Source organism: Corythoichthys intestinalis, chromosome 18 (assembly GCF_030265065.1).
Source record: "Corythoichthys intestinalis isolate RoL2023-P3 chromosome 18, ASM3026506v1, whole genome shotgun sequence".
Taxonomy (NCBI): domain Eukaryota; kingdom Metazoa; phylum Chordata; class Actinopteri; order Syngnathiformes; family Syngnathidae; genus Corythoichthys; species Corythoichthys intestinalis.
The window spans coordinates 42,859,632-42,876,546 of record NC_080412.1 but is presented as its reverse complement, the minus strand read 5'-3'; the positions used below and the strand labels follow the sequence as shown (position 1 = coordinate 42,876,546).

Below are 16,915 nucleotides of genomic sequence, written 5' to 3'. Positions count from 1 at the left end.
CCCCCGCTACCCCTCCCCCCCCACCACCACCACCACCACACACACACACGCACACAGCTGGGATACCTGTTTTTACGAGCATGGGCTAAGCTACTAACCGAGCATATATCTTGTACAGTAAATTTTATTGCTGACATTGCATTTCAGGGTTATCCACATGTTTTGCTGGCCCTGCCTCAAAAGTCAAACTCTGCCTATGCCCAGAATGCCTGAAAAATCAACAAGAAGTGACACAGAAGAAATTTGACGATCCACACGGGGTCTGGTTTATTCTCCTCGCACCCGGGCTCTGTTCACATTTGTTCCGCCACTGATACGACGCGCGTTCTCAGTGCGGTATGGCTTCCATTATTTCCCATGCTGTGTCATTCTAAGTAAAGCGCATCATCACGTGTAATCATCAATGAGCCGGGACATTCCAGCGGTGTATGGTAGTGGTGCTGTCTTGCGCAAGAAGTGTGATTGATCATCTCCCCTTGCTTGCATGTGACAAAAAAATAACTTTGCTCTTGCCGTAAGCTCAGCGTGTCATCTATTCCCTCATCTATCTCTGTGTTACTATAGTTACCGTTTGATGGCACTATGTTGTTGGGTCCGAGAGACCTACAGTCAGAAAATGTACTAACCACAAAAAGTTAGTGGCATTCAGCTGTTGGATGAAATGTTAGGATGAACATTAAATGCGCAATAAACTTTACAAGCTGCATTCTCTAAACTCTTTATTGCATATATCCTACTGCTCAATATTTTAGTACTTTCTCCACAACTTCCTTTTAAGAAAAATAAGTTCTGAGGAATAAACATCAAGATTCACAACAGTTGAACTTTGCTGCCTTTCTATGATTCTTTCTGTCTCTTGGTACTTCAGATTTGACCTGCTGATGATATTTTAAACTCAATGTCCAACAGAAGTGCTCATAAACATGAATTATTATTGTCATTGTTACTTATGTTTTGTTCTTTATAATCTTTGGGCTATTATTTTAATGGCTTTCAATGCAGTGATCCCTCGCTATATCGCACTTCAAACTTCGTGCCCTCAGTGCATCGCAGATTTTTTTCAATTAGAAAAAATAAATAAATACAGTATTTTATTTAAAATGTTGAGACATATGCATGTACACATATACAAACCATTGTTTTATGTCTCATTTATATCATAATTATTGCATTTGCAGTGCTTAAAAACTATTTCTTAAAATATACATTAAAGGTTGTTTTATTATACTTTGGGGAAAAAACCATGTCATATATGTATCTCGTTCAAATGCTGTTAAATCTGAATAAATACCAAAAAACATAATGTATTTATTTACCGGTATCTATTTTTTTAATGGAAATTAGCTCTGCCTCTATGAAGGTAGATTTGTGTCTTTATTAATCAATCCCCAAAAAATGTTGCTTCAATTAAAAAAAAAAAAAAAAAGTTGCCCTAATCAAAATATTTATTTTCAATTAAAAAAAAGTCACTTCAACCCAGAAAAAAAAGTGTTTGAATGCAAAAATACATTTGGGATTAAAAAAAAAAAAAATCAATAAAAAAAATTAATAACATAAAATAATATTTTCAAATATATATATTATTTTTAGGGGAGGGCAAATTTTTGGGCAAAAGATTTTTTTTTTTTAAATTTAAGCAACATATTTTGGGATTGAATAATTTAGACACAAATGTCCTGCCCATAATATGGCCCAAACACAAAAAAAGATTACTTCAATCAAAGAAAACCTTTTCAATGAAAAATTAAGTGTTCAAATGCAAATTTTTGAGTCTAAAATATTTTTTTCACACTCAAAAACTTTCTACGGTTCCATTTTTTTTTGATTGAAGTGATTTTTCTTTTGAATTATTATTATTTTTTTGTTGTTGTTGAGCAATTTATTTTTTCATCCAATAATAAATACACAAATATCCTCGCCAAAATGTGGTTCAAATGCAAAACAAAATTACTTCAATCAAAAAAAGTTGTCTCAATAAAAGATAAAAAAAAACCACTTCAATCAAAAAAAAAAAAAAATTCAATCAAAGGAAAAAAAGTTCAAATGCTTTTTTTTTTTTAATCTCAAATTTATTTTTACACTCAAACACTTTTTTCTTTTGATTGAAAAATAAAGACACAAATCTACCTCCATACACCTCTACTTTTTTGCGGGGCCAGATGTATGGGGGGGCTCACCCAGACGTGAGTCGTGCCCACCCAATCAAAATGTCGGGAATATCTATTGTAGCGTCGCACTGTATATAGAAAACGCACGGAGAGTTGGTCTCACCTACTTTGTTATTGCAGGATTAACGGTTACTGCTGGCCGCAACCACGCCGAACAAGCAATCACCAAAACAAGCTGTTTTTCCAACCTCGTTTGTTATCCGCGCTCTTCCTCTCTCTCCTCCAGACACATTCTCGCAGTCGGACATCCGGGCATTAATGACGTCACCAGCCACATCAAAGCGTCGCCATATTGAAACGGGGAGAAAACACGAGTCACAAGCAGTTGCTATGTTGTGCATCGTAGTACAAACACGTTGAACTTTTGTCTTATTTGCGGTGTTTTTTTCTGTCGGAATGACTAAAAGTTGCCGTGTTGCGGGTTGTAACACAAAGAAGTGTTCGGAGTCGCATTTGAAGTTCTTCATTCTTCCTTGTGAGAAGAAAAGGACAAGCAAATGGCTGAAAGCAATCAATCAAGGAACAGTAAAAGAAGATGGTTCCGTGGACCATTCTCGCCAGTGGGAACCTAAATCCAGGCACATTTACGTTTGCAGCCGACATTTTATTACTGGTGAGTAAACTTTAATTGATTTTTTGCCCCAATTAGCTGCTAGGATTCAATAGACTAGGCAGTGGTTATATTACCGTAACCGACAACTCGCAGAGCGTTATTTTTCTTTTGCCGTGAACTGCTCTGATCGATCAATCGGTATATTATTGGCCTGGTAGGAATTGGTTATTTTGCCGTGACGTGTTTACGGCTAAATAACGCTTGGAGGTGAATTACCGGTTACGGCAGAAATAATCACTCCGTGTATACTACCAGTTTTCTTAGTTCCACACAGTACATATTCCACGCAATTTATACAGGTCAACTTACTGGGTGACTTTATGAGGTAGTTGTAGATGTTTCCGAACTCCACTGCAGGCAATTCCTTTAGATCGTTTATCCAGCTATTAGCTGCGACTTTGTATGGGCAGATTTGCAGGCCAATACGCGTTAATTTTAAGTCGTATCGCCTCCTCGCGTCTTTCGGCAGTGACTCGTGATAATAATAAGTCATGTTTTGTCTACGGAAGTTTACCTGCGCGTGCCCCCATCTCAAAATGGCGACACGTTGCTATGCGAGATGACGTCATCGTGACATCACGCCGACTGCGAGAATAAGTAGAAAAAACAAGTAGTAAAAAACAAACCCCCAAAAAATTAATGCAGCCTCAACGGGACACAAGCCAGTTTCCTACTTGCACCGGTGCCAAGCCCGGAGAGGGTAAAAAAAAAAAGCCTGCATTGGGGGTGTCCCCTCAAGTTTTCTTAGTGCCCACTCTGGTGGGTAAAATTAGATCCGGGCCTGACGCCTCTACTTTTTTGTTTTTTTTTTGCTTTAACCATTAACCGCAAAAAAACGATTGATCACTGCTTACAAATCAGAAGCCGAGTAAATATGTGATTCCTTATTTCCCCTCTGTGGGTCGCTACAGTTTGAGCAAATGAGTAGAAGGCTTCCGGTCTGTGACGTGTGTTAGCCAACTCGGAAAATAGTCCTTCCCTCCTGACACGTAGCAGCCGTAGCTGAGTAGATTGTCAAACTCCGAGGGTAGGTGTTTATTTATGGACTCTGTGATTAATAACTTTTGCTGTTTAAACAGGAACATAAGGTCACTATGACGGTTAACACCAAAAAAGTCCTGCTTATCGTACTATTGCAGCGTACTTAAAGCTAAAGCCCTGCTAGCTATGTTAACTGGTCGAACTCTCATGCCCATTTTAATGTTTTGTTTACATCTGGCAGTAATTGAGAAGGTCGTGCAATGTGCATTAATAGTAATAATAGAGACACTTTTGCAGTTTGGCTTAAAGACAAGTCAACGAGTTGTTTTTCCCATTAATTATATTCTCATGAATGCAGCTTTTTAAGACTAGCAGCATTTCCAAATACTTAGGGAAGACAAATTTTTCATTACACAGGATAATCAGTTAGGATTTCTCAAATACAAATGCTTTACTGTGTTTTATTTCTTTTGACAGTAAGAGATGTCTGGGTTTGACAACTTCAACACAGAGTTCTACCAGTCGAGCTACAGTGTAGATGACCAGAATCAAGCTGGCTATGGATACAGCAATGAAAATCAGTATAACAAGTATGTGACAAACAGTAGGAGTGAACTGTTTCTCTGTTGTCGCCCATCGTTGTTTGAAGCTACTTTTGTTGTTGTTAAGCAGGGGTGGCAACTATGTCTGTCGCGATAACAAATTTTAGTGTGCAATAATTTCTCCCATAAATTATCGCGGTATGTGATATTATTGCGCCCCTCCCAATTTTTTTCAAACCAATTTACATTAACACAGTGAGAATACAGTGTATATTATTAGCTCAAGGACACTCATTTAAACGCGATATTTTCTCTTAAAAAATATTGTTAAGAAATCACAACTACACAACTAATATTAATAACCGCACAGAAGCACAGAATAAATAATGTGTTTTTCAAGAAAAAATAAATAAAATTGCACTTAATAACTTAAGTATTTAGGCAAATGAAAACTTTTCCCCTCATAGCTTCTGCTATGGTGTTCCATAGGGATGCAACGATACAGTTAAGTCACGGTTGGGTACGATTTTCGATACGGGGGACACGATTTTCGATTCGATTCAATACATTTAATGCTCTGGGGGGGGGGGTATTTTTTGTTCCGGTTTTTTTTTTTTTTTTTTTTTTTTTTTTTTTTTTTTTTTTTTTTTTTTTTTTTTTGCTAACGAGCAAAAATTAAATTGAGAACAATCATTACTGTTTGTAAAGTGAGGCGGGGCACACTGTTGATTGCTACAGCTCTCTTAGCAGTTTTTGCCAGAAATTGCAACTTTTTTTTTTTTTTTTTACAAAATCCTTTTTAAGTTAAAAATTCTTGAAGCCTTAAATCACGCAGTTTCTATAGAAATTAACGTAAAACAGTCCAGATGCTTGGTTAAAAGCAAAAAACGGGCAGTTATCGTTCATTTTACGTAAATATTTCAAGCTAAAGTTACTCTAATTTTATCCATTGATTCCTCCCCCAAAACGTTACAAAGTGCATGCGTGGTGCTATATAATGTAATAATTACTTTGAATCCTCGACCAAATAACTCTTAAGACACTCCTGCCTGCTTGCATGCAGTAAAACCTCCGTCCTATTTAATCCGGCGTTAGAACGCAGAGTGTTTCACGGTGAAAGCCAACTCAACGTTCTGCCAGTGTCGGCCCCCTACGGGAAGGCGTGGCGCAATGTCTGTGGGAGCTCTCTTGTCAACTGATGGTTGAGTCTATGCTTTAACAAACAAACTACAGCTGCCCTGGTGAGTAAGAAAAGCGGCTGGAGGGAGGGTGAGAGGCTGTACGTGATCGAATCAGGACATCTCAAAAAAAAATATTTCTTTTTAATTGAAAAAGGTCATAAAGTTTGAAGTGCGAATTAGCGAATCACCCTTTTGACATATTGTCACACCCCTATTGTTAAGTCTTCCCATTGTTTGTTCCACAGCCAATACGGTCAATATGACTACTCGCAGCAAATGGGCTACCCCTCTCCAGGAATGATGCCGCACCAGCAGCCATACACGGGGCAAATCTTCCAGCCCACGCAGACCTACACTCCATCCTCGTCGCAGTCCATGTACGGCAGCAGTTTTGATGATGAGCCGCCGCTACTGGAAGGTAGCTACAAAGCGGGAAGCCGTAAACCTCCGTGGGAGCGTTTTTACATTGTGCTTTTTGGCTCTAGAATTAGGAATCAACTTTGACCACATCTGGCAGAAAACTCTGACGGTCTTACATCCTCTAAAGGTGGCAGACGGCAGTATCATGAACGAGACGGATCTAGCCGGCCCGATGGTCTTCTGCTTGGCCTTTGGCGCAACGCTTCTCTTGGTAAATCGCTACATAAGCAAGAGGGTTGCATGGGCTTTTATTTTGTTTCGCACTAGTGATGTCCCAAGCAGATACTCAGTATCTGTATCTGCGCCCGATACGGCTATTTTTGTATCAGTAAAATGTAGTATAGGAAGGTATCTGATTTAGTCACAAGATGGGATCCGATCCAGCACAGCAGGGGTCGGGAACCTATGGCTCGCGAGCCAGATCTGGCTCTTTTGACTTCTGCATCTGGCTCGCAGACAAATCTTTAATTATTAAAAAAAAAATTCTTACACTACCCCTAGCAAAAAGTATGAAATCACCAGTCTCGGACGAGCACTCACTCAGTCATTTTATCATGTAGAACAAACTCAGATAAAAAGCGTGAAAAAAATAATGAATTAGTTCAAAAGTGCAACTCTTTAGCATTCAGAAACACTAAAAGAAATGAATAAAAAACACTGTGGTGGTCAGTAAATGTTACTTTTATGAAGCATGTGCAGGGAAATATATATGGAATCACTCCATTCTGAGGAAAAAAAAATGGAATCATGAGAAACAAAGAAATAACCATCAAAACACATCTTTAGTATTTACCGTAATTTTTGCACTATAAGGCGCACCTGATTATAGGCCGCCACCCACCAAATGTGACAGGAAAACAGCATTTGTTCACAGATAAGCCGCACTGGACTATAAGCCGCAGCTGTCCTCACTGTATTATGGGATATTTACACCAAAGATAATAACCGGTAACACTTCATTAGATAGCGGCATCATACGATGGTCAGAAGACCAAATGAACCACCATGAAGCTTTGAACCAATTGTTTGCAAAGCTTCATTGCTTCAAGAAGCTTCATTTGACTATCTCTGCTCCCTTGGGGGAGACAGTCAATCTTTTATGCCACCTGCTGTCAACACAGTTGTTGTCCAACTTACCTCCTAGCATGCATTGCAGCGCAACAGATGTAAATAACACTCAAAATACGTTCTTAAATGTTCTATACTAATTATTTTTCAGTTAATGTTCCTGTTCTTTAATTAATTGCTAGTTACGGTATTTGGTAACACTTTATTTGACAGTGGCGCCATAAGACTGTCATTAGACAATTAGACATAATTATGACATGACACTGTCATGAGCATTAACAAATGCTTATAACCGTTATCATTTCGTTTTATTCGGCAAATTATCTCCATTTGAATGGATTTAAAAGATCCAAGCTGGACATAAATGGACTTAATAATAATAATAATACATCAAAGTATATAGCGCTTTTTTGGACACTCAAAGACGCTTTACATAACATAACACATAGAATTAAGAGATGGGAAAAAAAGTTGATAACATAATTTGCTGGATGACACTTAATGACATCTGTCATAAGCATTCAGTAATGCCCATGATCGTCTCATGTCATAACTATGACGGTGTTATGACAGTCTTATGACGCCGCTGTCAAATAAAGTGTTACCAAATACCATAACAAGCAATTAATGAAACTGGAACAGTAAATGCATAAATAATTAGCACAGAACATGAATTTTGATTGTTACTTACATCTGTAGTGCTGCAATGCATGCTAGGAGGCTTGTGTTGCCAATTAACCCAAATAAATCAACAAATAAGCCGCACTGGACTATACGCCGCAGGATTCAAAATGAACGAAAAAAGTAGCGGCTTATAGTCCGGAAATTACGGTAGTTGCACCACCTCTGGCTTTTATGGCAGCTTGCAGTCTCTGAGGCATGGACATGATGAGTATTCTTCATCATTTGGTTCCATCTCTCTTTGATTGCAGTTGCCAGATCATCCTTGCAGGTCGGAGCCTTGCTGTGGACCATTTTCACCACATGTTTTGAATAGGGTTGAGATCTGGGCTATTTCCAGGCCATGGCATTGACTGGATGAGTCTTTCTCCAAGGAATGCTTTAACAGTTTAACTCTGTGGCATGATGCATAGTCATCTTGGAAAATGACATTTTCAATTGAAGGGTTAAGAAAGGTGTCTAAATTTTCAATATAAACTTGTACATTTATTGAAGATTTAACCAAATCTCACTGGAACAGCACCAAACCAAAGTTCCAGCATCATCACCTTGTCCAATGCAGATTCTTGACTCTTGACACCTTGTCCAATGCAGATTCTTGACTCTTGACGAGGTGATGATGCTGGAACTTTGGTTTGGTGCTGTTCCAGTGAGATTTACAAAGATGGCTTTTGAGAAGATGGCAAAAAGAAAAAAAGGCGAGGAGTGTCGTACTTTTCAGCAGGACGTACTGTAAATGTGACACCTTTTTTCTCTGGCTTTGGATGAGTCAACAGACAAGCTATTTATTGCAGTTCAGCGTGATTGCAAGGTTTTGTCTATGAAAGAGACAACAAATGGGGAGGATTTATTCAAGTCATTCACTGCGTTCGGTAAAGAAAAAAAGTCTAGCGATGGATAAACTTGTTTCGGTGTGCACTGATGGTGCTCCGTGCATAAGTATCCAAGTATTAAGCAGACTACAAAGCCATCAGCAAAACCATGCATCACCAGAAGTCGCATTAATGGTAAGAAATACTTATCGTTGATTACCAACAGCATAACTACTGTATTGGCCTGAATATAAGACGGCCCTGATTATAAGACGACCCCCTCTTTTTCAAGACTCAAGTTTGAAAAAAGACTTTTTGAACACCAAATTAATTTTTATACAGAAAATAATTACAGTACATCCGAAACAAATGATTATAACAATATATTTGAGAGAAAAAGCATGTTACTTTGCCTCATTCAAGTCTTAATATCTGAAAATTTACATATGTAAACTAAAGTGCAATCACATTCGTAAATGAATGGCTTCTGGTTTTTGAGATGTAAATAAACCACTCTATTGTGATAAAACAACAAAATTGCAATAACTGCATTAACCATCAAAGTGAAGTCTAACTGTAACTGTAGTCTTGAAACAAATCTGAATCAGGAAAAACATTACAATAAAATAATGCAAACTGGTTAAACTTGAGAGTAGCTGAGATCTGTCATGACAGAACATCGCTTCAATGATATCTGGCGCCATCTAGCGTCGTTAATGGGTATAATGTCTAGACCCCGAATATAAGACGACCCACACTTTTTCAGTCTTACTTCAATGCAAAAAACACCGTCTTATATTCGGGCCAATACGGTATGTTGTTAAAAAGAATTCAATAAATGTATAACCAGAGTTTTTGAACACCTGGAGGTTTAAAAAAACAAAACAAAAAACTAGTGGTGGATTCAACAGATTTGCCTTTGATCTCACCAGATTTTTCATAATGACATGAACAAAACAGTGCGTTTCACTTCTGCACTGCCCAACAGCCAGCTAAAAATGAATGCACTTCCATTAACCACAAGACTTGGTCTTTTCTTGCTTTTATGGGAAAGTACAACAGAAAAATACACGTATTCAATACTCAATATACAACAAACTGCACAATACACTTACCGTAATTTTCGGACTATTATGCGCTACTTTTTTCCTTCATTTTGAATCCTGCGGCTTATAGTCCAGTGAGGCATATTAATTGATTTATTTGGGTTAATAGGTAACACTTTACATCGGCGTCATAAGACCGTCATAATTTTGGCATGACATTATCATGGTCATTACTGAACGCTTATGACAAATGTCATTAAGTGTCATCTGGCAAACTATGTCATTAACTCCATTTATGTCCAGCTCGCATCTTTTACATCCATTCAAAAGTGAGATAATTTGCCGGATAAAATTAAATGACATAAGTTATAAGCATTCATTAATAATCATGGCAGTATCATGTCATAATTATGATTGTCTAATAACAGTGTTATGGCGCCACTGTCAAATAAAGTGTTACCAAATACCGTAACTGGCAATTAATGAAACAACTGGAACAGTTGTAACACTGCAATGCATGCTAGGAGTCATGTTGGACAACAGCAGTGTTGAAAGCAGGTGGAAGAAGAGGTTGACTGTGGAGGTTGATGGCTAAATGAAGCTTCTTGAAGCAATGACGCTTTGCAGCCAGTTGGTTCAAAGCTTCATTGATGGTTCATTTGGTCTTATGACAGTCGTATGATGCCGCTGTCAGATAAAGTGTTACTGGTTAATATCTTTTGGTATGAATATCCCATAATACAGTGAGGATGACTGCGGCTTATAGACCAGTGCGGCTTATCTGTGAACAAATGTCGTTTTCGTGTCAAATTTGGTGGGTGGCAGCTTATAGTCAGGTGCGCCTTATATTGCAAAAATTACGGTATATACACAACTATTATATGTATAGCATAGCACACTAGCTTGAGCTACTAAAGCATTGGCTGGCTTCTATAACACAACAACTTAATAAGTTCTGTACATATGACCCTTCACCACAGAAGTGAAAATATGGTGCACATCCATATGTTATAGTAAACATAAAATACTTACATATTTCCGAGGCAGAAACGTAACAGAAAGCATTCACGATTGTCAATGCGACCGCTAGACACCGCAATGTGTATGTGAATGAGCTTGTAATGTGAACAAAACTACTTTGACAAAAAATAGATGCAACAAATTATTCTGACCAGCAGGTGGAAGCAATGCCCCGCAAATGATCAACTGCTTTCCTATACTAGTGTGTAAAGTCACTGTAAACTGTAAAGCCAGCACAATACATATTATCGGTCCTATTAATAATGTTATTGGATTTATCGGGATGAATGTCATAATTCCTATAATCGAACCGATAATTATCGGACCAATAATTATCGTTCACCAGTAATTTAGTTAAAAATGGATGAGCCATTTTTGACTCGAGGCTAAGTTTGGAATTTCTCAAATATTTGTTCCCTGACTCCATTTGCAGGCAGGTAAAATCCAGTTTGGCTACGTCTACGGCATCAGTGCAATCGGCTGCTTGGGCATGTACTGCCTGCTCAACCTCATGAGCATGACGGGCGTGTCGTTCGGCTGCGTGGCCAGCGTTTTGGGATACTGCCTCCTTCCCATGATCGTCCTGTCCAGCTTCGGAGTCCTGTTCTCATTACAGTGAGTGTGCTTTATCATGAATTTGAAGACAGGAGAGCATCATCTCACACCGGTCGTCCTCTCCTTTCCAGGGGCTTGATGGGAATCATCCTCACGGCAGCCATTATCGGCTGGTGCAGTTTATCGGCATCAAAGATCTTCATCTCAGCGTTGGCCATGGACGGGCAGCAGCTGCTGGTGGCCTACCCGTGCGCGCTGCTCTACGGCGTCTTTGCACTCATATCCGTCTTCTAGAGAGCGCATTTCATCCAGGTTTGGAACAACGGCTCCCGGCTAATTGTGATTAAATGTCGTCATTACCTAGTTGCACCAATTAGATGTGCAGGAGTTTACAGTGCAACCAAGATTTTTTTTTCTTTTTCATTTCACCATCCGCTAACTGTCACCACACCCCAATGGGACAATCTACAGTTGGGAGTGTGGGTTATTTTTCCCCCTCGTTGAGATGGAGACATGAGAACAATGCAGAAGGGTGAGACTCGGTTTAGGGACCTGCCACTGGATTTGTAATCTGCAAAATCAGAAGGCCGAAATATTAGCCAGCAGGAGGCGCCACATCTCAGAGTTCTCATTGCTGCAATGTACGGACACCTGACTTCCACAGCATCAGCATTCTTCACGAGAGTGGAGGATCATATTTTGGAATTTCGCCAAGAGACAAATTCATACAAACGCTTACCTAAATTTCCTCAATTGATATCTAAAGACATGCCTCTCAAAGATCTAATTTCGTTCTTTGTTTGTCTTTCATTGCACAATTTTATATGCTTCAATGTGCCACGTTTCACTCATGTCGAAGGGGTCTTTCGAGATGTACATTCATGAGCGAGTGGTGTACCAAGAATAAAAGAAAAGTGATGGAGCTGGTTTGGTATGTGTTGTGATACAAAAGTAGTTTATAGAGATGGACACCATAGACTTCATAATGGTATTGACGGGACACAATCCCCAGACACTGCGACACGCCTTCAAGTAGGGGGCCGTCCCACAGTCGGTTGAAGTCGGCCGCAGTTTTCTCAATCACATGCAGCGATCCAACACTGGATTTGGGTTTAAAAAGTACGAAAGCTGTACCACATGCAAACAGGACGGATTGTCTCAGGAGTGATTTGTTCGAGGATTCAAGGTAATTATTATATTTTTTGTAACATGCATGCATTTTGAAACATGAAAAAAATCAATGGGAGGAATTTACCGCTACGGCATTGGCATCGTAATTCGCAATATTTACGTAAAATAAATGCTAACAGCCCGTTTACATGCTTTTAACCAAGAATCGAAACTGTTTTACGTCCATATCTATAAAGAATTCAGGGATTTAAGTAGGGCTGCAGCTATCCATTATTTTAGTAGTCGATTAATCGATTAACAATTTAGTTTGAATTATCGAGTAATCGGATAAGGACCATAAAAAATGAGCTGAGCTTGAGTTGGCTAACTTACATAGCAAAAGTCCGCTAGCTTAAATGCTATAAAATGCTAACTTTTTTACAATGCTCTTAACGAATGGTTCAGACACATATTCCCACAAAAAATGGCTAAATATACCAATAAACTAAATTACGAAATCATTAAAAAAACATTAGCTCAAACAAAAACTTAGCTTATGTCGGTCTTAACAGGGAGCAGATGGATTCAGCCATGTGAAATGAGGTAGATTAGAGGGCAGTGTATCCACCTAAATCAATCAAACTAAATGCAAACACTTTCAAAACAAACCATTACACCGCCACTTTAATTAAACGAATACTCAAAGCAGACAAATTTAATTCAAATCTTTTTTTTCTAATCAAATACTCGAGTTAATCGATTAATCGTTGCAGCCCTAGATTTAAGCATTTATTCACAAGAATTTTCAACGTAAAAAGCTCTTTGTGGTGATAACAGCACCACAGCGGCTTAAAGATTAGCTTTCAATTTACGTAAATATGTCGAAAGTGCTGCTAACTGCTGTTTTTTTGCTTTTAACCAAGAATCGAGACTGTTTTATGTCCATATCTATAAAGAATTCAGGGATTTAAGCATTTATTCACAAGAATTTTCAACATAAAAAGCTCTTTGTGTTTCCACTCAGTCAGCTTTGACAGCGATATGCCCCCTTTTAATCGGCCCCGTGTCCCGTCAATCTATTATGTGGACCCTTGCACGTTATATTAATACATCACAGATTTGAATAACTACATATGCGGGTAGTAACCTCATGGTACCTCTCGATACGGTACGATTTCCGATACAAAGCTTACAATAACGATGACCTCACAATATGGCCATACAACGATTGTCGATACATTGTTCAGGAAATCATTCTAAGATGTTCTACAAAACTAATAAACAGAAAAACAAGCCATCTTATACTTCTGCTGTAAGTTTCACTAGTAAATGTCCAATCAATGAAGGGTGGCACCGAATGAACCCCTCCCACTTCAAACAGGCCCCTCCCACTTTATGGCCGTCAGCGGCAGCCAGTGCCAGGCGACGAGGTGATTTTGTGCCAATATCTTGATTTTCAGTCACTATAATAATAATCAGGGAATAATACCTATTCTTGTATTTACTGTTTGACTGTATTACTCTTACATACATAATATGACATAAATAGCATATCATAGTTTAAGGAAAACAAGCAGAAAAGACTTGAAATAGGGCGTAAGAGATACATGACGCCTCCTGACCATGGAAGCCCAACGCGTGCGTCGTGCAGCTGACGGAGCAAGATTGACGCTGACTACCAAGTGATAGGCAAGACATCTACAAGCTAGGGCTGGGCGATATGGCCTTAAGTACGTATCACGATAAATTGAGCAGATTTACCTCGATAACGATAAATGACGATAAATTCGCCCAAGCAAACTTTTATATTGTTTGAAAATTTGAATCAATGCATGGAATACAAGTTAAGTTTCTCATTAAATTTATTTACCAGCTTTCAATTTAACAATTGCACATGCAGTCTAAACATTAAGTATTTAAAAAAATCTTGTAAACAATAAGAATTCTTGTGTGAACATTTATAACAGCTTGTATGACTTGAAAAATATCATCACTTGAATTTCATTAAATTCATTCCGCATTGTTATACACTAGATAGTGGCATACGTTTAGATATTTAGAATAGATACAAATACGACACATCCACCCGCCCCCCAGAAATTGTACTTAATTAAAAAATAAAATGTTTCACAAACCTTTCCTTTCTTGTATTCGGCTCAATTATTTACATCTTATGGTTTTGGAAATCCTTACAGTATGCAATAAATAATATTCCTGTTCCCAAGCACTGTGCTTACTGTACTGTAATTTTTACAAAAAATAAAGAATACATAGTTACTCCCAGTCATCTAGGACGTTAGCTGCGTTAGCTCCAGCCACCATCCTCCGGGGAACGAACTGTAAATTGCTCTCCGCCGGGCGGTTTGCCGATCCGCTAAGACATTCGATAACCGGGTCGTCATGTCAAATAATCCAGGATAGCTATGTGTGATTTTCCGCTTTGAAGACTTTGAAACATCACTCGGTTCGGGTTAGCATGTCAGCTAGCTGTCACGCCTTCTGGTTTGTTTACATTCTCCGAAGCCGGGGAAGGGAAATGACATATGTCCGATTTAGGTGTCATAAAATATCGTTCGGGAGGTGCGACAGTAAAGGTGAAGTCGACAGTTTTGACCATTATGGAGTATTTTGCCATGTCCTGAATAAATGCATTTTTATTATTTCATATTCCATTCAGCACAAGACTGTTATTTGTCATGACCATGCCATTTATTTAGCAATTGGGGAAAATACTTGGATAAAAAGAGTATCCTGTAAAAATATTGAAGTAAAAGAGACAGAAACAATGACATTTTGCCGCTCTCTTCGTCGCGTTTTCCTCGTTGTGAATAGAACCTACCCACCTACGTCATAAAACCACGTGCTCGCTGTATGGTTCCGCCCACTTGTCCGTCATTTTGTCTCTGTATTAGCATTGGTTTCAATTGATCGAGGAATTTAAAATGCATTTCATGGAAGACCCGGTGCTTTCTGATGCCGTAAACTCACTGGATGTGTTGCATAAAAGGCGTTATGTGGAAAAGCTTCGTTCTATACAGTCGCCAGATCCATATTTGATGCCTAAATCGATGATTTTTGACCGGCTGCCTTCGCCGTCTCTGCCTGACCCTGATATTTACAACTATCTTGTCCACACAAAATCAGCCTATTCTCACGAAAGTTTGAAAAACTTTAAGAGCTTGGAGGCTTATAAATGCTACGTTGCTGGTTGGGTGAAACAGGTCCTCATACACGAAAATTCGGCAGGAATCTTGTGCTCGGAAGGTGAGTTACGAAATTTTCAATTCAAAATCTTTTGTTCTTGCTAACATCCACTGTCAAGTCTAATGTATTTCGTGTCGTTTGTCAATGGAGTTAAGGCTTTTAATGTTTATATGGTTTAGCGATAGCACTCTCACTACATACATACGTGTACGTTGTCGGCGATTAGCCTAGCAATGATCTTAATTATGGTTGTCAGCCCAAAACCCTCTAAATATATGTTAAATGCGTCTTACCAGATATAAAATGACTACTACATAATCTGTGGTAATCGTTTGGAGCCCAGTTTTCTCGTCGAATTGCAGCAGCCCATTTCGCTCTCCTCTTTGGATCCCTCGGAATACGGTAAAACTTCAAGTCTCTCCTTCCATCTTCTCTGTTAGTGCAACCAACAGCCACACACGCCTTCACCATTTTGATTATTAATGTTAAGGAGCAGAAAAACACGCCGTAAATAGGAGGAATGTACGTAGCCGTAACAGGTTAACACTATGTTTTGACAGTCAATTGGGCGGTACCATTCAGGAGAGCGGAGTTGTGACGTCACGTGGGTAGGGTCTATAGTTCCCCCTCAACGGGCTGACTGGTCCTTCTCAAGCCATTTATATAGCTATTGGGGAAAAATACTTGGGTAAAAAGAATATCCTGTAAAAATATTGGAGTAGAGAGACTGAAACAATGACATTTTGCGGCTTTCTTCGTCGCGTTTTCCTCGTTCTGAATAATTTCCCCTCAATGGGCTGAATAGTAAAATCGATGAGCCAAGTCTACCGCTGACGTCATCCACCTGTTGGGGACGCTAAAGCCCTATAATGGTAGGCGTGGCTAACCGGCAGATTAAAAGACTAATTTCTCGTCATCTGTGCTTTGCTAAATTGTTGTGTATAGTCGAATCGTCTCAAAATATGATTTTAATTCACATAATAATGACATTTTAGACTTTTTTTCTCGTGTCATAAGCTCTTTAAAGAGGTCAACTTTCATTGTGTAAATCACACTTAATGACGACAGGATCTCCTGGTTGAAATAGACGACATCCACTTAATTCTACTGAAGATATGTAATGCTGAGTGGCAATTTGTCAACTTTTCTTTTAAAAAGAAACGTGCACTGTTTATCCAGTAGATGGGGCTCTTGCAGTGTGTCAAACAGTGATTCAATTTAGGGCAATTGTCTTAAAAGTGGTTCATTGTTTCAGAAAGCCTCGGTTTTTCCATCCCTATCTGGAACCCGTCAAGAGTTTACTTAATGTCGGGTGAAAGTTTGGCGAAGCTAACTTAAGCCCGACTTCATCCCGTTTACTTGTAGCGTTAGCCTCTAGCGTTAGCAGCTAGCGTTAGCCTACCGGGCTTCTGTTTGATTGGCTTCCTGAAAACCATGTGACTCCAAACGTAAGCACACTGTCTGCTTTCTTAAAGGGGAATGCACATAGCCGAACAACACAGAGTCAAAGTGGG

The 16,915-nt window shown here is 38.9% G+C and overlaps 1 protein-coding gene across 2 annotated transcripts; it reads left to right on the top strand.

The window, feature by feature from the left end:
* The first annotated feature begins 3,686 nt into the window (after nucleotides 1-3,686).
* On the top strand, nucleotides 3,687-12,950 carry yipf5 (Yip1 domain family, member 5). 2 transcript variants are annotated; one of them, XM_057821026.1, is made up of 7 exons: nucleotides 3,687-3,808; nucleotides 4,240-4,352; nucleotides 5,731-5,903; nucleotides 5,971-6,116; nucleotides 10,966-11,147; nucleotides 11,219-11,399; nucleotides 11,559-12,950. In XM_057821026.1, exons 2-6 carry the CDS (start codon nucleotides 4,246-4,248, stop codon nucleotides 11,379-11,381), a joined length of 771 nt encoding a protein of 256 aa, XP_057677009.1. In that variant the 5' UTR covers nucleotides 3,687-3,808; nucleotides 4,240-4,245; the 3' UTR covers nucleotides 11,382-11,399; nucleotides 11,559-12,950. The 2 variants fall into 2 exon arrangements, with proteins under 2 accessions (XP_057677009.1, XP_057677007.1); XM_057821024.1 differs by having other exon boundaries at nucleotides 11,219-12,942.
* Nucleotides 12,951-16,915: the final 3,965 nt, after the last annotated feature.

What these genes read in the sequence shown, in the direction of transcription:
- yipf5 (XM_057821026.1), top strand. Translation starts at nt 4,246, where the DNA reads ATGTCTGGGTTTGACAACTTCAACACAGAGTTCTACCAGTCGAGCTAC. An exon ending in AATGAAAATCAGTATAACAA is followed by an intron (nt 4,353 to 5,730) that starts GTATGTGACAAA and finishes TTTGTTCCACAG; the next exon opens with CCAATACGGTCAATATGACT. An exon ending in TGAGCCGCCGCTACTGGAAG is followed by an intron (nt 5,904 to 5,970) that starts GTAGCTACAAAG and finishes TTTTGGCTCTAG; the next exon opens with AATTAGGAATCAACTTTGAC.